General features: G+C 38.4%; 1 protein-coding gene across 3 annotated transcripts in view; it reads right to left on the bottom strand.

Moving 5' to 3' along the window:
• PPM1B (protein phosphatase, Mg2+/Mn2+ dependent 1B) overlaps window positions 1-25,341 on the bottom strand; it is an 84,798-nt gene that overhangs the window by 18,930 nt on the left and 40,527 nt on the right. For 2 of the 3 annotated variants that reach the window (XM_018055181.1, XM_018055180.1), the window contains exon 2: window positions 6,762-7,621. In XM_018055181.1, coding sequence (XP_017910670.1) covers window positions 6,762-7,607 — 846 coding nt within the window. In that variant the 5' untranslated portion in view covers window positions 7,608-7,621. The remainder of the gene's footprint in view (window positions 1-6,761; window positions 7,622-25,341) is intronic. The other variant, XM_018055182.1, reaches the window with a different exon arrangement.

Raw genomic sequence — 25,341 nt, 5'->3', positions numbered from 1 at the left:
GTCCGACTCTGTGTGACCCCACAGACAGCAGCCCACCAGGCTCCCCCGTCCCTGGGATTCTCCAGGCAAGAACACTGGAGTGGGTTGCCATTTCTTCCTCCAATGTATGAAAGTGAAAAATGAAAGTGAAGTCGCTCAGGCGTGTCCGACTCTTCGCGACCCCATGGACTGCAGCCTGCCAGGCTCCTCCGTCCATGGAATTTTTCAGGCAAGAGTACTGGAGTGGGGTGCCATTGCCTTCTCCGTACATAAAGATGATCTTCCCCTAAATACAAAGTATGGGTGTATTTCATTAATTTTTACATATTAATTTATAACAATTTATATAGCAATTGAAAAAGAGTGTTCCCTTTATGACTCTTTAGTTTTCTAGAGATAAATCATCCTTGCATATTCAGTATATATTTTTTTGTAAAGTCCACAAATGAAATATGCAAAAATCAACTTGAACAATTAAAGCAATCAGCCAGATGTTTAAAAACTGATGACTTCAGCATCTTTTCATTTTTTAATTTTGACAACAGCACAGCAGCAGCACTTAAAGAAATCAGAAAGATAATAGATAGTTATGGGTCAAAAGCTTGGCGTGCTGCAGTTCACAGAGCTGCAAAGAACAGACATGACTAAGCGACTGAACAACAACAGATCAAACTAACCAGTGGCCCTGCCGTAAGTAAGATTATCTACAATTAATCAGAAAATAATCTGATGCTGTTAGTTTTAAAGCTGAATGTTGCATGCTTCTGAAGCCTTCTGGATCAAGTCCTGAACACAGCATATGAAATGGGCTGTGAACAGAATCTTACACTACAAAGTTGTAATTCTTCAAATCAATTTTTTAAAATCTGCCACTCACTGTAGTTATTACATTTACACAGCGTTCAAAACAGCCAATTTTAAGGAATAGCCCAAATTTCCACTTACCCATGAAAGATGAAGGCTATCATTACTTCCTTTCTGAAACACTCAATTCTCCCACCATTCCCTTCTCTTGAAACTGTATTTCCCTTTGCACAAATTTACCTCTTCGTTTCATAACTGTCATCAATAGAACTAAAATTTACTGAGGACTGTAAACCAGATACTGTTCATGCACTTGCCAAAAGCTATAGTCTCAGCAACTCCATGAAGAAGATATTACTATCTCTATTTTATAAAATGAAGAAACCCATGCTTTGCACCAAGCAGCAGAGCACAACTCAAAACCAAGCTGTCTGTTTCCAAAGAGCCTATGTTCTAATACTGAAACTGTGGTTCTAAACAGGGTACCAAAAAGCCCCAGGATGCCAAATGTCCTCAGAGATATTCTAAATGAGGCAGGGAAGGACACAGCAATATTCAGTATCTGTGAACACTCCAAACTAGTTCGAGGTAGTTCACACTTTTAACATTAGATAGCGCTATAGTCCTCTCAATGACATTCTCTTTTCCCAAAGCGGAGGTTCTAGGAGTTACTGTGATTAAAGTCAAGTCCTCCAAGGGTGGCACTATCCAATGATTCCAAGGCTTGAGAAGTTGTGCCATGTCCAACAGGTGCCCATGTATCATATTATGCAACTATCGTTTTTAAAAGAATGGAATAAATGTTTTTTCCATGTATGTGTATTATTTTGTTAAATATTACTTGTACACTCATTTAAGTTTGGATCTAACCACTTAATACTTATACTGTTAGATATTAATATGGTTAAGTAGCACTACAAAAAAACTTACTGAGATATTCAGACATCAACAAAGTTTCGGAATTTCTACATTACATATACTGTATTTTTACATCCTTATCTTCCATACTTCAAAAAACCCAGCCACACTCCACTCTAATACTATCTATGTCTATTTTTGCATTATTTATGATTATATTTTCTGAAAACTGTAATCAAAAAGCTCCTGAGTTTAGGGTTAAACAACTATTCTAAGGGGTACAGCAGTACATTTTTCCACGTTTCATCAGCAATTTAGATTGATATTGCCTTTGGAAAATGTTATTAATTTCCCCTCAACATAACCCAATTATCAGGCATTATATCTCATGCTTTAAAATAAATAAGCTTCTAATAGGTGGTATATAGATTGATTAAAGGAAATAAAATTATATTTTTTAAAAACTTGAATATTGACTTTTATGATTAAGAAAAACAAAGAGCTAGCAAAGTAACATGTATACATGATCCTACTTTTTATACTTCTATTTTTATGAATACACAGAGAATTATTTGGAAGAGTATACAGCAAACTGTAAACAGCGGCTACCTAAACGGAATGAGACTGACGAAGAGACATAAAGATTAATAACTTCACTTCAAATATCATTTTGTTTAAATTTTTTTTAATTTTGTAATTACTGAAAAAAGGAAAGGAAGGTCTTAAAAGTTTCCCTTGGAAATATTGTTTTCATCAAATCTAGTGGGAAACTTTGGTAACATACATGCAAAACTTAACTCAGAAAGCTTAAATTCTAGACTCTGCTTCAAAACTCAAATATCTGACTTACAGCTTCTCTTTTTTAAAAAAGTCTTTTATGACAAACCTCCATTTCCTTACTTACAAATTGGAAATAAAAATTTTTACTTTGTTCCCCTCAGAAGGTCACTATGAGGATAAATAAAATGAATGTGATCTATAAATTTCTTAAAGGCCATGCAAACAGCTATTACATATCCTACTCCACGGGCTTCCCTGGTGCCTCAGACAGTAAACAATCTGCCTGCAATGTAGGAGACCTGGGTTTGATCCCTGGGTTGGGAAGATTCCCTGGAAAAGAGAATGGCAACCCACTCCAGTATTCTTTACCTGGAGAATCCCATAGACAGAGGAGCCTGGTGGGCCACAGTCCACGTGTCACAAAGAGTCAGACACAACTGAATGACTGACACTTTCACTTTCATTCTATGCACCTGGAAATTAGCATAAATACCAGAAGTGCTACTAGCACTGGCAATAAAATGGAAAAGCTGCTTCCTTAGGGACCATTTCCCCCTAGAGTTAATTATCTGAATAGGTAATACCTGACCAGAATCATCCAACTCTTATAGCTTCATACTGCTGAATAGCAATTCTGATAAATGACCATCAATAACAACAATAATTCTAGCTACCTGTTACGGTTGTTGTGAAAATTAAATAAATTAAAATGTGTAAAAAGTGCTTAAACTAGCATCTGGCTCATAAAAAGCAATTTATTGATACTATTGTGATTATGATGGCTATCATAATATCCCAACATTTCGTGAGTTAACATATAAAAATCCTTGTAAACTATTAGGGAATGACAAATGTTAAAAGTGTTAGCTGAGCCCCAAGGCTTGCAGGATCTTAAGTTCCCTGACCAGGAATCAAACCCAGGCCCCGGCAATGAAAATACCAAGTTATAACCAGTGGATCATCAAGAAATTCCCAACACTTAACTTAAATCTATCATCAGAAAAAAAAAAATCTTAAAAGCACATCTAGTTAAAAATTCAACCTACTCCATTCACACTTTCTCCTAAAGCAGCTAACATCTGGACCTAGAGTATACTTATTTCATACTAAGTGAAGTCAGTCAGACAGAAAGACATATCAATGATTGCTTACATGTGGAATCTAAAAAAAAAAAAAAAGTACAAATGAATCTATTCACAAAACAGAAATTGAGCCACAGATGTAGAAAACAAACTTAGAGCTTGTTAAGGGAAGGGGGGAGGGATAAACTGGGAGACTGGGATTGACATGTACACACTGCTGCTGCTGCTGCTACTAAGTCACTTCAGTCGTGTCCAACTCTGCGCAACCCCAGAGACAGAAGCCCACCGGGCTCCCCTATCCCTGGAATTCTCCAGGCAAGAACACTGGAGTGGGTTGCCATTTCCTTCTCCAATGCATGAAAGTGAAAAGTGAAAGTGAAGTCGCTCAGTCATGTCTGACTCTTCGCGACCCCACGGACTGCAGCGCAGCAGGCTCCTCCGTCCATGGGATTCTCCAGGCAAGAGTACTGGAGTAGGGTGCTATTGCCTTCTCTATATACACACTACTATATATAAAACAGGTAACTAGATTCACTTTGTTGTACAACAGAAACTAACACAATACTGTAAATCAACTATACTCCAATAAAAAATTAATTTTAAAAAATGTTTTAAAATTTATTCCACCACCCACACACAAAAAATCAGCTAATACCTACTGAGCAATTTGCTCAGGGCAAGCACTGGCCAACACACCTTCCACGGATTTTAAAATTTAGATTCAATCTTTCAGACTAAATTGAAAGCAATCACAGGTTCTATTTTAATCCTAGTGTTTTAAATATTGCTAACTGGTGGCTTTACAATATAAAGTAGTGGAAGGACAGTATTATGGAGTCAGAAAAACAGGAATGGGTAAGAGCTTTAATTCCATAAGTCGCACGTGGTGATTCAAAAAATTCACCTCTATTCCGTTTCAACACAAAAGAGCTAGCTAGGCATCTCAAAATTGATTTCAATATAAATGTAACTTCATTCAAAGGCACTAGATGGTCAACTTCATTCAACTAAATTCAATACAGAGATGTGGCGTTCCAACCCCTTGTCCCTCTTCACTATTATTTGTCATTTCTAAGATTCTGAGATTCTGCCTAGAATCGTTTAACACCATCAACAGAAATATTTAATCACTTTAAACCAATAAAAACCATCAGAGGAAGATACACCACCAGAATCATTTAAACCCCATTCAAAATGGTTGGGTCCAAATTCCTGAAAACTAATATCCTTTATAGGAAAGAGACTGTGCTGTTTTTCCAGAATACAAACTTCTCTCCTTACTCTAAATTATAGACATAATAGATTTCTGGCTATCCCCTCAAAACTACGTATCATTCTGCTACACAACCATGAAAAATGATTTTGATCGATAGATACAGACATGGAGATCTCTCTACAATATACTGTTGAATTAAAAAGCAGACTGCAGAATAACAAGTATAATGAATTCCTTTTTATAAAAATATACACATTCAAGGCAGGCAAAAAAGATGAAAAAAATAAATACCACAATTAAGACAACAGCCCACTTAGGTCAGTGGCAAAATTTTCAAGTGTTCCTTTACATATTCTGTATCACCTTAAAATATACATGTACATCCTATATTGTCTGGCCTTGTTTTCAATAAACAAACTTTTTGTTTTAAATAATTGGGGAAAACACTGTTTTCAGTTCCCAGTTAGGCGGAAAAAAAACATGCTTGCTTTTGTCTCAAAAAGCCGTACGTCACAATTTCTCCATATAGAGTCCAAGGAGATAGACAATTTTAGAACAACTTACTACTTGATCACTGATAACTATCAATATTTCTGTACTTAATTCATCCAGAGAAGCAAAAAAGATAGAACATGCTTTAAAAACAAACAAACGAATGAACAGCAGAGTACTTAGAGATACCATCAAGAAAAAAGCTGGAAACACCAGCCCTTTTATTTTCTCTTTTTGAAGGTGTCTCTTCCCATCCTATGGAAAAGTAATAGATACTTCAACAAAACCTGAGTGTTTCCATAGACCCAGGGACCTTTAGAGAAACTTCCTGGCTATGCTTGTATCTTTCACAGCAACTTACATGGTGAGGAAATAGAGTGGCTCTTATCTAGACAGAGTCAGTCAGTCAAAATCTTGACATCACATAACCAAAGGTTAGTTTTGTCCTGAAATCTTCTTCAATCAGAGTCACAGAATACTTACATATTTTAGGTTCTGGTCAGATAACTCAAATTTTAATTGACTGCTATATAGATGCTGTCAAAAGCCCACTTGAAATTACTGAATATTTTAAAGACATTAAAGGAAGTTGCTAACTACCTGTTAGTTGGGATTCTCCTCTCTATTACTCTATCGAAATAAGATTCATATAATATTGCAAATGTAAATTAAAACTTTAGTGTTCCACAGGAATTCTTAACAAGATTGCATTTTATACTAGTCTTTGGTTTTCTAATTGGGGATGATAAAGGCATCTCTATGGAATTATCTCCTATAAAAGTAAGATATTATCCACCATGTCATATTTACACAGAGTCACACGTGAATTCCTTTTAGGTTTTATGGCTAGAAAAAGCTTCTTTTACTACTACAGAATAAGAAATATACAACTCTTACTTCAGTTTCTGTCTTAGCTGCTAGTAAGCTCATAGCTAAATTACAAAACTCTACTTAGTTTTAAGGCTTCTGTTATACCTTCCAGTATTTTATGCGGCTCTTGATCTCTTGTGTGTCTAATATACAATCATGCTCTCACTCTTTTTTTTTTTTTTAATGAAACTGCTACATAATCAGGCATAAGACAGCTATTGCCGGGAGTTCCCAGATGGCCGAGGATCAGGATTCCAGGCTTTCAATGTCTGGGCTCAGGGTTCAATCCCTGCTCAGGAAACTGAGATCCCACAAGCCAAGTGGCCAAAGCGAACCAAAAAAGACAGGTACTGCCAATGCTGAAACTTTTAATCAAGTCACAATTGTGTATAGATGCCTCTGCCACAACAAGAAGTCATAAAGCACTTAAATGACAACAAATGTCAGAAGTTTATTAAACTTAATTTTCAAATAAGAAGGTTTAGACAAATGGGGATGGAAAAAAAAATTTTTTTTTTTCATTTCTGGGGAAGAGAATAACTTTAAAATATATAGGACTTAGGACTTTCCTAATGAAAATATTAAAAGCTTTAAAACTTAAAAGTTTGCTTAATCTTACTTACCATGCCTTTTAAAAATTAAGAGGGCATTTTAATTGTAACAAAAGAAGACTTACATACCTTATGTAAACAAGTGTCCACTACCCAATTGCACACATTTTCCAGGTCATCAGATACCTCAAGCCTAGATTTAACAAATTCACAGAGCTCCTCATTACTCATAACATCCCAGATCCCATCACAAGCCAAGATGATAAATTCATCCTCTTCTGCTCTTAAAATTTCATAAACCTCAGGCTCTGGAGAAACAAGTTGTTCTGTTGGGCCCTTGCCATCCACACACTTGTAATCATAGTCCCCCAGAGCACGAGACACTGCTAATGAACCATTAACACGCTGTATCATTACGCTGCCTCCTGCATTTTGGATTCGCTCTTTCTCCCTTGGGTTGCAAGGTTTGTGATCTTGGGTAGAAAAGCAGACTTGTCCACTCCTATACAGAACAGCCCGTGAATCGCCACAGTTGATGAAGTAGATGTGCTTAGGTGAAATCATAACTCCCACTGCAGTTGAACCGCTCCTGTCCATGCCATTTCTGAGGTCTGAAAAGTTACGCATGTATTCATCAATTTTCAAAAAGCCAGTTCTGATACCATTCTTGACATTTTCCACTGAAGGCTCAAGAGCAGATCCTGACTTTCCAGCTGCCCTGAAGTCTTCGTTGTTAGTGATGTGTTCTAGTAAGTGTGTTGAGCAGTAATTTGCTACTCGGGATCCGGCGTGACCATCATAAACTGCAAAAAACGACCAGTCTTCCAAGCCGTGTGGAATACCTACAACAGCTGTGTGTGCATCTTCCATTTCCACTCTCCATCCTTGCATGCTGCTCAGGCCATAACGTAAACCATTCCCAGCACCGTGAGCATTATGTTTCTCAGTTTTGGGTTTGTCCAAAAATGCACCCATGTTTAGTAATAGATCTGAAAGGGGGAAAAAAATGTAGATGTTACATATTTAAATTAAGAGTATTTATCAACAATAGTTCACCTATTTTCTAGTTCACTCCTAATCTCAAGTGTATTTTTCATTATTATCAAATCTTACAGGAACCACAACAAAAAGAAACCAAGAGAACTGCTCCATACAGCCTTCTTCTAGAACACTGGTTTCTCAATCCTTACACACTAGAGTATCCAGGGGTGGGACCCAGATATGATTATCTTTTTTAAAATGCCTCTCTGGTTATCTGCATGTGCAGCAAGCTGAAAACCACTGTTGTTGGAGAAATGAAAACCAAGAAATAAAACCTGGTTTTTATTTTAAAATTCAATTTATAATTTGAGGGTTCAATGTGTAAGATGGAACAATGACAATATTCAAAACTTGGCAACATTTTGCTCAAAGTATGCTAATACATTTTAGAAAGATTTCCAAAAGTAAGTGTTATAATCAAGCATATTCCCCCACCAGAGATGTTGCAGACAATCCCCCAAATTAATTAAAACAAAATCTCAGTTTGAACAAACATGTGATTCCATCTAGGTTATACTGCACATCACACAAAGAACTTTACTTGGACTGACGGAAATCCATTAACCCATAAAAACAAATATAACTTTAATGATGTGCTGAAGAGCATACTACTTAATATTGCAGAGTTTCACAATCCATGAAGTGGTCTTAGGACAGCTTTTACTCAGTGCTTTTAATTAATAAAAAAGTAAAAGTGCTTTTACTTTTACCCATGAGAGAACTGTGAAATCCACTACACATCACCATCCTCCCAACTTCACTTTTAGAGTAAAATCTTTTCAATTTTAAAGGGCCTGGACTAGAGCAGTGGGAATGCAAATGCCTTGATATGTTTTCCATATACAAGCCTGGCCCTAAGACTCCTGAGTTATATGACCTTAGCAAGTTTCTTAGTCTGTTATACCTTAAATTCCTCCTCTGTCAAATGGGAATAGTAACAATAGTATCTACACCTGACTTCCCTGGTGGCTCAGACAGTAAAGCATCTGCCTACAATGCGGGAGACCCAGGTTCGATCCCTGAGTTGGGAAGATACCCTGGAGAAGGCAATGCCACCCCACTCCAGTACTCTTTGCCTGGAAAATCCCATGGATGGAGGAGCCTGGTAGGCTACAGTCCATGGGGTCGCAAAGAGTCAGACAGGACTGAGCAACTTCACTTACTCACTACACCTGACAGGGAAGATAAAGCATTAATATATAGTGCTTAGAATAGTTCCTGAGACATAGTAAACACCACAAAATGTTTGCTGTTACTATTTGCTCAAAATGCAGATTCCCACACCCCCATTTCCCTGCCCCCAGCAGACCTTGTATGGGGTCTTCAAAAAAGCATGCTGGTGACTTAAGAATCACATTTTGAGACATATTAGTCTAGACCAACTTACTTTCATTTGGCTCTAGGTATCTTTTAGAGAGCTCTTTTTCAGCTGTAACTGTTACCTAACTACAATAAAACTATATATTCCTATTCCTAAAAACCCAATGAACCACTATATATAATATTTGTAAATTGTAGCGATTTTGTAACTTTTCATTATATAATACTGTACTAATTATTAATACAAATACAAATATTTATTAAAAGAATTTTCAAAAGACAAAGTTTTACTCTTACCTAAAAATAACTTTCATTCAAGTATAATACAAAAGTATTGAGAACAACGTAACAGAATGTGCTTATTTTTTAACACACTGGTTTAACACTCTGATACAATGATTTGAAAGTCTAAGTATATTTTAGATTGTTTTTAATGCCTATTTCACCTGAGAAAACAACATCACCACCTTATAAAGATACCTAAATGCAAGTAAAACTGAATGGATAACTGTATTTATCACCCACTCTTCAGGCCCAACTACCAATTACAAAAAAAGAACTTTGTTGTCACTTCCATTATCTTGATATTCTTTCGAGTAAGGTGCTGCTGTTTCAAATTTCAACAAATGGGCTCAAAAGTCACCAGAACTCCTTATTTAGAAGAGTTTTAAAAACAGTTTGAAAGTTTCTATCGTCAAATTTGTTTTTAATTTAGGAATAAAGAAAGGAGAAAAGGAAGGAGGAGTCTTAAACAGAAACTATAGCAGACTCTAAAAATCAAAGGGAGCCTGGAAGGACAGTTTGGAAAACCCTCAGGAAACAAAGGAGTCCCTAAGACTGGGCAGCCAAACACTGAAAATTACACCGAAAACAGCCTTGCCTGGGGCTGCAGTGATTTCTACCTTGTTTGATTCCTTTCTGAAAGTCACTTGCTCAAGATTCAAAGTTCAGGAAACTATTAACTAATCGACTGAGCTCTGGTCACCGGCACAGTCACTGGCTGTAACCAGGATCGTATTCTTTTACAAATTAGTAATTTGTTTCAAAGCTCAAAATTGATCTCATTTTAAACTTAAGTGTTGTCCCATGATGATTTAATTATTTAATCATGAAATACCATATTTATTGTATACAATGTATACACACAGCTAAAGAGTACTAAATACCCACATACCTTCCATGTAGTTTAAAAAATACAACATTATCAAGACCACTGAAGCCTCTTATTATTTCTGAACTTTATAATTAGTGTTCCTTCTAGTCTAACCATATTTATGTTGGTTGTTTAGTTTTATGTTTGACACTTTACACTGATGTAAAATACAATATGCATTACTGCTGCAGCCAGCATGGCAGGTAGGGATCGAAAATGGTTGACGCACAGTTTGGGAAAAAGAAACTAGAGACAGAATTAAAGTTTTAAAGATGGGACCAGGGACTCAAGACCTCTTGGGTCAAGAGCCCTGTTCTCGGAGCCACATCACTCTTATTTAGCGTCTTGGCAAGCAGAAAGTATCTGTTGCGCTACGATGAAGTCAGCCTCCTGTGTCCCTGGTCACGTCTCCCATTTTATTGATTACTTTAAACTATCTGTTACTTTCTTGTACAAGGGCTATCACCTAGCTGGAGGTCATAGACCTGCATATGCCTTGGTAAAACATCTCACTGTGTGCACAAGCAGTGTGTTCTGAACTTGTGCTGACCCAGCGTTCCAAGGCCCACACTATGTTTCTCCTTAGCTTAGCAGGGTATGACGACCCCAACTGATCAGCCCAATGTGCTTTTATTTGGGTCATGCTGTATTGCTATATTTTGCTTTTATTCTTTTCCCATGGTGATTTTCTCATGGCTTAGCCAGAGCAACAGGCAGCTGACTATTCACCCCTGCATATCCCCCTTTTTGTTTTTGTAGCAGAAGATATGTTGATCTCGCAACTTCTTTCTTATTAGTTCTCGGAGGGTTTTTCGCATGCATCTGAGGACTAAACGGAAGATTATATAGTGAAACAGCAAAATATAGCTAGTGTTTCAATGAGACCACCTCCGATGCCTTTGAGGACTCAATGAGTTAAGGCCCTCTGCTTAGTCCATGAAGTGTATCTGTATCTGGCAATAGTCTGAAAGAAACATGTTGCATGCCAATGATTTTTGCTTGTAGCTTTTTAATACCTAGTGTAAGGTTGTCAGCGCATGGCCCTTCAAGTGCCGTCTAACCTTTTCCCAGGAGTGTTTAGATTGGTTATATTCCTGGGGAGGTCACACAAAAAGTAGTAATGTTCCAGTCACACATTAAATATATTTGTAATTTAAGATTTTATACTTCTTTTCCTAAGAGTAGCACTTCATTTGCTAAATCCACCAAACTGTTAAAATCCTTATCTATATGAGTTTGAGCTCCCCAGTATACGCCACGGTTTTTGTGTATGTCTGGAGACAGTCTTTTTTGTACCTTGATGAGGCTGTTCAGAACCCAAATGTCTCCAATTTCTGGCGAGACAGAGAAAAGAAAAATGTTTTAATTTTACCCACAGGTGTAAATCACTGAATTGTTTTAAACCATCAGTGACTTGAGGAGAAGAGTTTTTTAATACCTGAAAACAAAGATTAGAATCCAGTAATATGTCAGACAAAAAGTCATGAAAATTGCAGTCATATTTAACAGTCTGTTCAATCTCATGTAACCAATCCTTTTGTTTTGTGGTCCATGCCTGACGACAAAGGACATCAGTGAGTGTGATAGTCTCTAAGAAGCTCATGAAATTTTTGCCAGTGTCTGTACAACCTGTCCAGCAAAGTGGGTGCCCTGATCACTGGAGATTGCAGAAAATGTATTTTAATCTTTTTTTTTTTATTGTGAGGTATTAACCCTGTTGCCAGGAAAGGTTTTATCCTATCAAATAAAGTGAGGTTTGTTAGGGGGCCCGGAAAAGCCAAGAGTCCACCTTGGATTTCCCATAGCCTGTCTGGTTTATAGCCATTTTTTATCCATTTTAAATCTTCTGATGAGGGGTTAATTTTGTAGAAGCTTTGTCTATATGTGCCATAGTTTCCATAGATCATTGTGATATAACACTCACTTATTTTATCAAAGTAACAAAAGATTTTAAAGGCAAGTATGAATCACTTAGAAACAAAGAAATTTACAGTCTGTTATCAAAAGTCATATTCCAAGACGACTTTGTTTTTTTAAACAGGAAGAGAAAATCAAATTTCAGATTGGTACCAGATTATATTCATTATGAAACAATAGTTATTCACTTAGTCAAAGTAACAATACAAGATTTCAAAGGCAGTTTAATGTCTTTAAGAAACTTGTATCTTGTACAAAACTCTCTCCCACTTATCACAAACCTTTTTTTTATACTTCTGTATTTATCACTCTATTTGCCCATTCAGAGAATAGCGCCTGTAAGTTCAAATGTACTTCCTTTTTCCTTAATAGATGCAATGCCATTCCTTATACCTTTCTATTAAAAACACATCTTACTTTCCTTTAGCAACCACGAACGGTACTTTATATCATCATTCTGTAGATTTGTAGGTATAAATCACCCAAAGCTATGTCATCTGCAAAAGTATCTTCACAAAGTCAATAAACAAACATTAATACCAGGTGTCAATTTAATAGTGAATATTTCCCAGTTCATACAAGCCTGAAATTCATTTTAATTTTTTGAATTTATAATTGTTTGATTTGTAAGCACTTACTTCTCTTTAGGCCAATTAAATAGAGCTCATTGTCCAATCAGCCTTAAGCAATTTTGTCCAAGGATGAAGGCACACACTGAAACACACATAAATTTAGACAGACATACAGGCAGAGATCTCAGAGTTTTCTGCTTAATATTTAAAATGTATCTTTGCCCCTTCTTTTTCTTCTTGGTTTGAGTTCTACTGATTTGTTCATGGCTGGAGTCCCAGATAGAGTGGGCTGCGTATCCCAAGGACACGATAAGAGTTAACTTTAGGTTTTTTTCCCAGGCCTGTTTTTGTTTCTCAGGCAGAACTGGAGCTGCAAAGAAGTATTTTAACAAGCCAACATTTTTTTTAATTCCACATGCAAGAAGAACAGGTTTTGCAATTTCAAAAAAGACTTCACTTAAACCAGTTTTCTCTGGAGTCTAAAGAATATCATGGCCATTCAGTATCAAAAACGTCATCTCTTTTTGCAGTCCTAGTTTCTTACCTAAAATTTAAACCAGTGTTCGAATTGGCTCTGCTGACAGGGGTAATGTTGTCCCAGTAGGGACTGCCCCTTTGGGGAGGTGAGATCTCTTGAAGTAAAGAAAGCCCGTCCTTTCACCTCTGTTTCCCCCTAGGCTCTTAGGCAGTAGTGCCTCACCTGTTCTATAGCCTGATCTTCCATAAGCACTTGCTCTTGAGTTGTCCCCCAATTTCCACTGTCTATCAATTGATCTAAAGAGACGGGGATCTATCTGACTTGGTCATGAGCAACCATAATCAAACAGGGACCCTCAGCTAGTCCCTGCACTATTCCGAAGGTAAAAGGAGAATTTACTCCATAACTCTGAACAGCTTGCCTAAGTTCCTTTAGTATTCTGAAGGGAATCTGTGTACAGCCTCATACACCCCATTGGGATTATTAGGATCTTCCCCAGGAGCTACTTGTTCATGTATTGTCTTTGGAAATGTCACAGTCATAGCCTCTAAGTCACCCTCCTGTCGAGCCCACCAAATACCTTTCTAGAGAGGTGACAGAACCGTTGTCCCTGCAAGGAAGGAAAAGCTTGAGTCACTCCAGCCATTAAGACAGGAGGAAGAAGCGGAGGTAAAGGAAATTCGTCCTGCCCAAAGGTGCAGAAGGGACTGTAGCTTTAAGAACCTCCAGCATTTTCTGCTCACCCCCCTCAGGCTTTGCATATTCAGGTTTTCCCTTTAATGGGGTTTCACCTTCATCCTCACTCCCTTCTGAGCTTTCTGGGGTCTGAAGAGGTTCTAAAATAGATTTTATCAGTGTCCAAATTGACCAGACAGATACAGGCCTAAGTTTCTCTAATTTACTATGTACCTTCTCCCAAGTTCCTAAATCTAAAGTACCGAGAGAGGGAACCATGAGCAATGTTTCTCAATGGTTTGTAAAAGCTCCAACAGCTGGCCTTTGCTTATTTTTGTACTCCCCCCCGCCCCCGCCCCTCTTTAAAAAGGTGCGTTAAGAGGCATACATACAGCTGGTACTGTTTTGAGCTTTCTGAATTTCCCATATTTAATCCTGCTTTCAATGCCTAAAAGAGTGTTATTTACCGCAAAGGGGGATTTTCAGGGGCCTCACCCCACTATTCTTCAGGACCATGCACTGCTTCGATCCTTCACTTTCCTGCCCCATGTTGGGCACCATTGCTGTGGCCAGCACAGCAGGTAGGGATGGAATGTGGTCAACGCAATTTGGGAAAAAGAAACTAGAGACAGAATTGAAGTTTTAAAGATGGGACCAGGGACTCAAGACCTCTTGGGTCAAGAGCCCTGTTCCTCGGAGCCACATCACTCTTATTTAGTGTCTTGGCAAGCAGAAAGTATCTGTTGCGCTACGATGAAGTCAGCCTCCTGTGTCCCTGGTCACGTCTCCCATGTTATTGATTACTTTAAACTATCTGTTATTTTCTTGTACAAGGGCTATCCCTAGCTGGAGGTCACAGACCCGCATATGCCTTGGTAAAACATCTCACTGTGTGCACAAGCAGTGTTCTGAACTTGCACTAACCCAGCGTTCCAAGGTCCACACTATGTTTTTCCTTAACTTAGCAGGGTAGGACGACCACAACTGATCAACCCAATGTACTTTTATTTAGGTTATGCTATATTGCTGTATTTTGCTTTTATTCTTTTCCCATAGTGATTTTCTCATGGCTTAGCCAGAGCAACAGGCAGCTGATATTAACCCCTACATATTACTCTAGTACTTTTTTATTTCCAGCTCAACATTGTATTTCATTCACATTGATGGAGAGAGCTGTAACTCATTCACTCTGGATCATGGAAAAAGCAAGAGAGTTCCAGAAAAACATGTTTCTGCTTTATTGACAATGCCAAAGCCTTTGACTGTGTGGATCACAATAAACTGTGAAAAATTCTGAAAGAGATGGGAATACCAGACCACCTGACCTGCCTCTTGAGAAATCCATATGCAGGTCAGGAAGCAACATTTAGAACTGGACATGGACCAACAGACTGGTTCCAAATAGGAAAAGGAGTACGTCAAGGCTGTATGTTGTCACCCTGCTTATTTAACTTCTATGCAGAGTACATCATGAGAAACGCTGGGCTAGAAGAAGCACAAGCTGGAATCAAGATCGCCGGGAGAAATAACAATACAGATATGCAGATGATACCATCCTTATGGCAGAAAGTGAAGAGGAACTGAAAAGCCTCTTAATGAAAGCGAAAGAGGAGAGTCAAAAAGTTGGCTTAAAGCTCAACATTCAGAAAACGAAGATCATGGCATCTGGTCTTATCACTTTATGGGAAATAGATGGGAAAACAGTGGAAACAGTGTCAGACTTTATTTTGGGGGGCTCCAAAATCACTGCAGATGGTGATTGCAGCCATGAAATTAAAAGACACCTACTCCTTGGAAGGAAAGTTATGACCAACTTAGATAGCATATTAAAAAGCAGAGACATTACTTTGCCAACAAGGGTCCGTCTAGTCAAGGCTATGGTTTTTCCAGTAGTCATGTGAAGAAAGCTGAGTGCCAAAGAATTGATGCTTTTGAACTGTGGTGTTGGAGAAGACTCTTGAGAGTCCCTTGGACTGCAAGGAGATCCAACCAGTCCATTCTAAAGGAGATCAGCCCTGGGATTTCTTTGGAGGGAATGATGCTGAAGCTGAAACTCCAATACTTTGGCCACCTCATGCGAATAGTTGACTCACTGGAAAAGACTCTGATGCTGGGAGGGATTGGGGGCAGGAGGAGAAGGGGACGACAGAGGATGAGATGACTGGATGGCGTCACTGACTCGATGGACCTGAGTCTGAGTGAACTCCGGGAGTTGGTGATAGACAGGGAGGCCTGGCATGCTGTAATTCATGGGGTCGCAAAGAGTTGGACACGACTGAGCGACTGAACTGAACTGATATGCCACTGTATGCTTGTACCACCCCTTCCACTGTCAACGACTATTTGAGTTATTTCTCATTTACAAGTTATGAAACAGTGCTGTTTAAAAAAGAAAATCATGGTGCAGATATGTGGGTTTTCCTAGAAGATATACCTAAATTTCAAAGTTCTTAAAGTTCACTTAATATATATTATCTTTCTTCCCCCTCAACAAAAATCACAAAATAAACCATCTCCAAACATTTGTTTCCTAACTATTCTTTTGCTAACAGTACTCTCTCTCTTAAAAATCAGTTTACTTTCTTAGTAAGCAAACTTCATCCTGAATAGCATGATTAAGAGTGTGTATTTTCTTTTATCCAAAAATATCTGCATAGCAATTAGTAATTACTATTTTAAGTTCTCTAACTCTTCAAAAGCAAAAATCTTTGCTATGAGATAATCATCAAAACTGTATGTGGCAGACTCTTCTTGGTCATTTCTCATTTCATTCATTCACAGTAAGCCCTCAGTATCAGCTGCTTCCACGTCTTCAGGTTCAACCAACCACAAGTTGAAAATACTAGTGGGAGGTGGGGGGATTCCAGGAAGTTCCAAAAAGCAAACTCGAATATGCCAAGCACCAGCAACTTTTACATGGCATTTATACTGTATTAGGTAATCTAGAGCTGATTTAAAGTATACGGGAAGGGGAGGTTGTGCGTAGGTTATATGCAAATACCACACCATTTTACATAAGGGAATTGAGCATCTGCATATTTTGGTATCACCGCTGTAAATAGCTCCCTGGATTTTAAAGTTAAAGGTCTTGTTTTCATAAAATTAACTACACTGATGACACTAACAGCTCTGAACTCCTGGTTCAATTTCTTTGCTGCAGTAATTTTCCTAGGAAGGATGCAGTGAACCATTTTCACCTTAAGTGACTATGATTTTTCTTCCATAAAAGGCTAATTTTTATTAAAGAAATATTTACTATTGAGAATATACTTTTGTCCAGCATCTCTTTGCTGTAACTCTTCACTCCCCACCAAAAGACAAAACTTAGCAAAGAGTAAATCTCCCACATATAATTGGTCTCATACTGGTTTCATCAACTTGGCACTGTTTACTACATGCTTCAAAGACATTTGATGACAAGGAATGTATTTTAATTTATGGCCATATATTCTATGCATTATTTCAGTCATTTTGACCAAGGCCTGAAAAACTAGTGTTTCCCCAATGGCATGCTTTCTCTTTTCCTACTGAACAAGAAACCTCAAAGGGCCTTGTAAACATCTACAATTAAATTTAGAGAAATTCTATAGTACTATATTGAAAGTTGTATGGCTCTATCAAACACTTCTGGGGGAAACTTCATAAAGCTTAGTTTTTATCCTCAGAATGCATATTTTTTAAAATGTCTTGCTAATTTGCTATGATTTTATGCTATCACTTAGCCACCTATCAAGCACACTGTATGTACACTTATGCAAGCTACGGTTTCAACAACAGTAAATAGAGTCACCTATTTAAAATAATCCTGGACAATCTCAAATTTTGAGAGGTTGATATTTGAGATTTGATGATATTGTATTTTTTACCCCATGTTAAGAGCCCATATTGGGATTAAGAGTTCTAACATTTTTTTATGCTGTGTGCTTACATGTGCTTTATTATAATTACAATCCATCTAATTTCTTGAGAGGAATCTTTTACAATCACTTGCTAATTTTTGGAAGACAGTTTAGCTAAAACTAGATCCATGATATCAATGTAATCACATGTAAACCTCAATGTGGTACAGCAACGAATACAACCGAGGAAGTAAAAATTTTACCATTCCTTAGGTTCCCTCACCAGCCCATCTGACATAATAACAGCGTGGGGAAGCCAATGTCAATCACTATATTATCCCTATATTAAATGTAATTTGCCTTTCTCAGGGTGAACGGCAATAGAGGTTCAATCTTTAAAAATTAATACTGATGGATGGTCCTGTATAATCCTTATAGAGATCACTTGGTCTATACCACTCTGTGGGCCTAAGTTTTTACAAGACTGAGAATATATGTACAGCAAGCATCATCTGAAGACTGAATAAACAATGTTCTCTGCACATCTGTCTTTTTCCATTGCCTTCTTTGAGGAAAAACACACTACTGAACCCAAAGCAGCATAATGTTATTATTTACTTGCTTAACCAATGGTACAGAGTAACTGTACTATAAAGTAAGCACCTGAGAAATAGTATTTTAAAGAGTTCTCATACACGAAAGATGGAACTACTGGCTATCTTTAAGTAATTTGCTTAAATCACTTTAAGTAACCACATTTTAAAAATCACTTAAAAGGTTTCACATGTGTTTACATATATTATATAGCATTCAATTCTGGACTGATTCTAAAATGTTTCATTCAGTCAATGCATAAAATGCAGCAATAAATAATACATATTCATGATGTATGTATTTGCCACAGGAATACTTTAAAAGTACTTTAACAGTAGTATTGGATACAGAAAAAGTCAAGCGAACTTTTTGGCCAACCCAACAGTCCCTCATTCAAGCATTTCCTAAGTGCCTACTACATGCTAGACACTGTTCTGGGTAGTAGGAATATGATGACCTCTTCCCCACAGGAAAGTATAGTCCGGTGGAAGATAAAGGTCAGTGCACATGTTATGAAGGCACATGGTGATACAGGGGGTCTAAGGGGATAAGTACAGGTATGTCAAGAACAGGCATCAAAAGTCACATGTAGTTAAAATTTTTCCAAAGGAAGAAGCTTAATATGAGACGTAAAAGGTAGAAGTGGGAGAAGGTAGAAGTGGGAGAAGGTAGAAGTGGGAGAAGCATATATAAAGACCAAACAAAGAGTAAGAGCACAGTTAATTTGGTAGAATCGATGTGTGTTTACACGAGTATTTCACAGAGTAAAGCAGAGCACAAAAATCCTAATAATAACATTATTTCCTACTGAGATTATCCATTGTCTACTTAGAATCACAGATTTGGGAATTCAAGGATGTCCTTGTCCTTCTTGCCTAGGCAAGCAGCAAACCAGACTGAAAATGCTTTCCACCGAAAACAAAATATCTGGACAAAAATCCTAGAGGCCTAAAATTTAGACAAGCAGATCGAGAGCTGACATTCTTTTCTAGAACAAGCCTCCACATTAAAAAACTCTGATACCTTTGAATTTGCTCACAAATCAACACTGAAAGGGGTGAGGGTAGAGGGTGGGCAATCTTTATATATAATAAGCCAAAATTCAGTTGAAAGAATCCTAAAGTGTAAAAGTGAAAGTGAAGTCGCTCAGTCGTGTCCGACTCTTTGCGACCCGTGGACTGTAGCCCACCAAGCTCCTCCATCCATGGGATTCTCCAGGCAAGAATACTGGAGTGGGTTGCCATTTCCTTCTCCAGAAAGAAACCTAAAGGGCTGTTTAAATATTCACACTAAAATATTACTACTATTAAGTTCAAAATAAGGTCAAATGCAGGCAAAAGTACATACTAAGAAGATACCAATACTACTCATCACCAGATAAAACACTTTCAAAACTGAGTATTAGATTCCTGTTTTCGAAACACCCCTTTAGCTCACTCAAAGTCATCTCTACTCCTTAAGTCAACTGACCCATATAATAGAGGTCCTTTTCTCCCTTTCACCCTAAACATATCGAGGGAATATAACTTCATCTAAAGAACTGAATTCATAGTTGCTACTGAAGAAAAAAGGTTAATTTCCACTTATAAACCATGTAAGGTTCCCTGTATAAAATTCTCTACTACTCCTAAAAACAGTAAATATAATGCACTTGGCTACTAACTTATTTTGATGATAAACTCTGACAATAAGAAAAATTATCTGAAGCATGTCTTAAAAATTCTTTTGAATTTAGTGCTCCAGCTTCCTTGCCTTTCCTGGTAGACTGAGGCTGACTTGTTCTCATCAATAAAGTGAGAGGGACCTACTTACATTGGAGCTGCCCTCAGTATACAATCAAGTCCGACCAGATTACATATTGATAAACAACTGACAGCACAATAAGAAACAATAATAGGTCATCAAAGAATATAGCTTCATTTTTTCCAAATAAAAAGTACCTTAATAATACAAAAGGAAGAAAAAAACTATTAAACTGATTCTAATATACTCTAAATTCTAAAGCAGGACTATTTAGTCTACCTTAATAGAGACAATGAATTATTTTTAAAATTGTGCCCTCCTTCCTTAATTACCTCCCATCCTTCCTGAAAACTCAGATTTCAGCCCTATCTTTCCCAGAAATCCTTTCCCCGAGGTGCTCTACTAAACCTCATTAATACTAAGTTCCTTACCATACACTGAGCACTTAGTACAAGCTACTTTGCATAATCAATAGCCCTTCAGCTTCCTTGGCTCAGACGATAAAGAATCCACCTGCAATGCAGGAAACCTGGGTTTGACTGCTGGGTTGGAAAGATCCCCTTGAGGAGGGCATGGAAACTCACTCCAGTATTCTTGCCTGGAGAATTCCATAAACAGAGGAGCCTGGAACGCTACAGTCCATGAGGTCACAAGAGTCGGACACAAATGAGCGACTCACACACACACACACGCAAGCGTGCGCGCGTGCACACACACACAGTGCTCTGTTTATTTCCATTCAGACATCCTCAAACTTTAATGAAGTTTGAAAGTTCTTACCTCATTCAGTTCAGTTGCTCAGTCCAACTCTTTGCAACCCCACGGACTACAGCACACCACGCCTCCCTGTCCATCACCAACTCCTGGAGCCTACTGAAACTCACATCCATCGCAATGGTGATGCCATCCAACCATCTCATTCTCTGTCGTCCCTTTCTCCTGCTGCCCTCAATCTTTCCCAGCATCACGGTCTTTTCCAATGAGTCAACTCTTCACATCAGGTGGCCAAAGTATTGGAGTTTCAGCGTCAACATCAGTGCTTCCAATGAACACTCAGGACTGATCTCCTTTAGAATGGACTGGTTGGATCTCCTTGCAGTCCAAGGGACTCCCAAGAGTCTTCTCCAACACCACAGTTCAAAAGCATCAATTCTTCAGGCTCAGCCTTGTTCACAGTCCAACTCTCACATCCATGCATGACTACTGGAAAAACCATAGCCTTGACTAGACGGACCTTAGTCAGCAAAGTATGTCTCTGCTTTTTAATATGCTGTCTAGGTTGGTCATAACTTTCCTTCCAAGGAGTAAGGAGAAAGTCACTCAGTCGTGTCTGACTCTTTGTGACCCCATGGACTGTATAGTCCATGGAATTCTCTAGGCCAGAATACTGGAGTGGGTAGCCTTTCCTTTCTCCAGGGGATCTTCCCAACCCAGGGATCAAACCCAGGTCTCCCACATTGCAGGCAGATTCTTTACCAGCTGCACCACAAGGGAAGCCCAAGCGTCTTTTAATTTCATGGCTGAAGTCACCATCTGCAGCGATTTTGGAGCCCAGAAAAATAAAGTCAGCCACTTTTTCCACTGTTCCCCATCTATTCGCCACTAAGTGATGGGACCAGATGCCTTGATCTTAGTTTTCTGAATGTTGAGCTTTAAGCCAACTTTTTCACTCTCCTCTTTCACTTTCATCAAGAGGCTCCTTAGTTCTTCACTTTCTGCCATAAGGGTGGTGTCATCTGCATATCTGAGGTTATTGACATTTCGCCCAGCAATCTTGATTCCAGCTTGTGTTTCTTCCAGCCCAGCGTTTCTCATGATGCACTCTGCATATAAGTTATATAAGCAGGGTGACAATATACAGCCTTGACATACTCCTTTTCCTATTTGGAACCAGTCTGTTGGTCCATGTCCAGTTCTGTCACTTCTTGACCTGCATATAGGTTTCTCAAGAGGCAGGTCAGGTGGTCTGGTATTCCCATCTCTTTCAGAATTTTCCACAGTTTACTGTGATCCACACAAAGGCTTTGGCGTAGTCAATAAAGCAGAAACAGATGTTTTTCTGGAACTCTCTTGCTTTTTCGATCATCCAGTGGACGTTTGCAATTTGACCTCTGGTTCCTCTGTCTTTTCTAAATCCAGCTTGAACATCTGGAAGTTCACTGTTCCATGTATTGCTGAAGCCTGGCTTGGAGAATTTTGAGCATTACTTTGCTAGCATGTGAGATGAGCACAATTGTGCGGTAGTTTGAGCATTCTTTGGCATTGCGCTTCTTTGGAATTGGAATGAAAACTGACCTTTTCCAGTTCTGTGGCCACTGCTGAGTTTTCCAAATTTGCTGGCATATTGAGTGCAACACTTTCACAGCATTATCTTTTAGGATTTGAAACAGCTCAACTGGAATTCCATCACCTCCACTAGCTTTCTTCGCAGTGATGCTTTCTAAGGCCCACATGACTTCACATTCCAGGATGTCTGGCTCTAGGTGAGTGATCACACCATCATGATTATTTGGGTCGTGAAGATCTTCTGTACAGTTCTGTGTATTCTTGCCACCTCTTTTTAATATCTGCTGCTTCTGTTAGGTCCATACCATTTCTGTCCTTTATCGAGCCCATCTTTGAATGAAATGTTCCCTTGGTATCTCTAATTTTCTTGAAGAGATCTCTAGTCTTTCCCATTCTATTTCTTTGCACTGTTCGCTGAGGAAGGCTTTCTTATACCTCCAAGCTATTCTTTGGAACTTTTATTCAAATGGGTATATCTTTCCTTTTCTCCTTTGCTTTTTGCTTCTCTTCTTTTCACAGCTATTTGTAAGGCCTCTTCAGACAGCCATTTTGCTTTTTTGCATTTCTTTTTCTTGGGGATGGTCTTGATCCCTGTCTCCTATACAATGTCACGAACCTCTGTCCATAGTTCATCAGGCAATCTGTCAGATCTAGTCCCTTAAATCTATTTCTCACTTCCACTGTATAATCATAAGGGATTTGATTTAGGTCATACCTGAATGGTCTAGTGGTTTTCCCCACTTTCTTCAACTTAAGTCTGCATTTGGTAATAAGGAGTTCATGATCTGAGCCATAGTCAGCTCCCGGTCTTGTTCTTGCTGACTGTTTTACCTCAAGTATCTCATGTCAAATTAAGACTGGAAAGTCTCAAGCTCATGTTCTATAGAGGCTGTTAAAGATAAGCTGAAAGATCTCTGTCTCCCTTAAGTTAATATTGAGGGGCAATAATAAAAATGGACAGAGTCTCCCAAAGGGGAAAGGAATTTTGGTTTAAGAAAAAGAACTGCAAATGAGAGCACTGGCCACTACCTGCATAGACCTTGATTTTTTTTTTTAAGAAGTAACAGTTTACTCACACATACTCACAGTCATTTTAATTATTAAGTTTCATTTAACAGGATCATCTAAAAGTCTTGGCCATGAAAAGTTTCTCATATAAATTACAAAAATATCTATTAGAGATTATTAGGACCTTGATGAAGTATTAAAAAGCCATTACTTTGCCAGCAAAGGTCTAGCCAAAACTATGGTTTTTCCAGTAGTCGTGTATGGATATGAGAGTTGGACCAGAAAGGCGGCTGAGTGCCGAGGAATTGATGCTTTTAAACTGTGGTGTCAGAGAAGGCTATTGAGAGTCCCGTGGACTGCAAGGAGATAAAACCAATCAATCCTACAGGAAATCAGTCCTGAATATTCACTGGAAGGACTGATGCCAAAGCTGAAGTTCCAATATTTTGGCCACCTGATGCGAAGAACCAACTTATTTGAAAAGACTCTGATGCTCGGAAAGATTGTAGGCCGGAGGAGAAGGGGACAACAGAGGATGAGATGGTTGGATGGCATCACTGACTCCGACTCAAAGGACATGGGTTTGAGCAAGCTTCGGGAGATGGTGAAAGACAGGGAAGCCTGGTGTGCTGCAGTCCATGGGGTCTCAGAAAGTTGGACGTGACTGAGTGACTGAATGACAACATTAGAACCAAGTGCCACATTTTATTGAAATGATCTATGAAATCCTCATGCAACAGAAACTCTAGAAAACTACACATCTGAGTATACACATCAATATAGACTTTAAAAGAACCAAGAAACTTACAGTGCCTAAAAAATGAAATATTTCTGATAGTAAATAAAAGCATACTAATTTGTACTAAAGGAAATCAGTCCTGAATATTCACTGGAAAGGACTGATGTTGAACCTGAAACTCCAATACTTTGGCCACCTGCTGCCAAGAACTAACTCACTGGAAGACCTTGATGCTGGGAAAGGTTGAAGGCGGGAGAAGGGGATGATAGAGGATGAGATAGTTGGATGGCATCGCCAACTCCATGGGCATGAGTTTGAGTGAACACCAGGAGTCGGTGATAGACAGGGAGGCGTGGCATGCTGCAGTCCATGGGGTCGCAAAAAGTCAGACACGACTGAACTGAATTTGTACTCAAGATACATACACATGCAATAAACATACCAAGACAATGAACCATAAGAAACAAGAAAAAGAATGTATAACATTGGGTGTGATTTCTGCCTCTACCACTTATCTGTTTTCTTAGGAAAAAAGTTACATGCAATAATATTGAGTCCTCCTGCTCTGAAACTCTACGGTATTGAAGTCTGATTAGTAAGTGAATTACCAGCTACCAACAGCTAAAAGATTCAATATGACACTGTAAGATCGAAGTATAGTTCATAAAAGAACACTACCACCAGTCAAGTTCACATCTCATAAACAGCAAATGATTCACGAAAAGGAAAAGGATTTACTTGATTTCTGCATGAAAGTTACAAGTTTTGCGGGCCTGTTCCCCAAGTCTCCCAAAGTAACAGCCACCACACTGTCTACTCCAACTTAAAAAAGAAACAACCTTCAAGTCAAGCATATCCCCTTAGATGAAATTTTATAAAACTCTCCAAATCACTTATCATCCTTTTGAACTCCTGGAAGCAGCGTTTCTCACACGAGACAACTAACTATATATTTTTTATGAAAAGCCTTATATTAAAGGCTTCCCTTGTGGCTCAGCTGGTAAAGAATTCGCCTGCAAAGCGGGAGACCTGGGTTTGATCCCTGGGTTGGGAAGATCCCCTGGAGAAGGGAAAGGCTACCCACTCCAGTATTCTGGCCTGGAGAATTCCATGGACTATACAGTTCATAGGGTCGCAAAGAGTCAGACACGACTGGGAGACTTTCACTTCACTTCACTTATACTAAATAATAATATTTCTGAAGAAAGTAAACAGGACTTTTGGTACTGAAGAAAACCAGGCAGAGAGATGAAAGTTGGAAGTGAGATTTTAAAAACATAAAATTAAGTGAAAGTTTTATTTGACATAATAATCTTTTCACAAAGAGCTGGACACAACTGAGTG

Source organism: Capra hircus, chromosome 11 (genome assembly GCF_001704415.2).
Source record: "Capra hircus breed San Clemente chromosome 11, ASM170441v1, whole genome shotgun sequence".
Classification (NCBI taxonomy): Eukaryota; Metazoa; Chordata; class Mammalia; order Artiodactyla; family Bovidae; genus Capra; species Capra hircus.
This window is presented reverse-complemented; position numbering and strand designations above follow the sequence as displayed.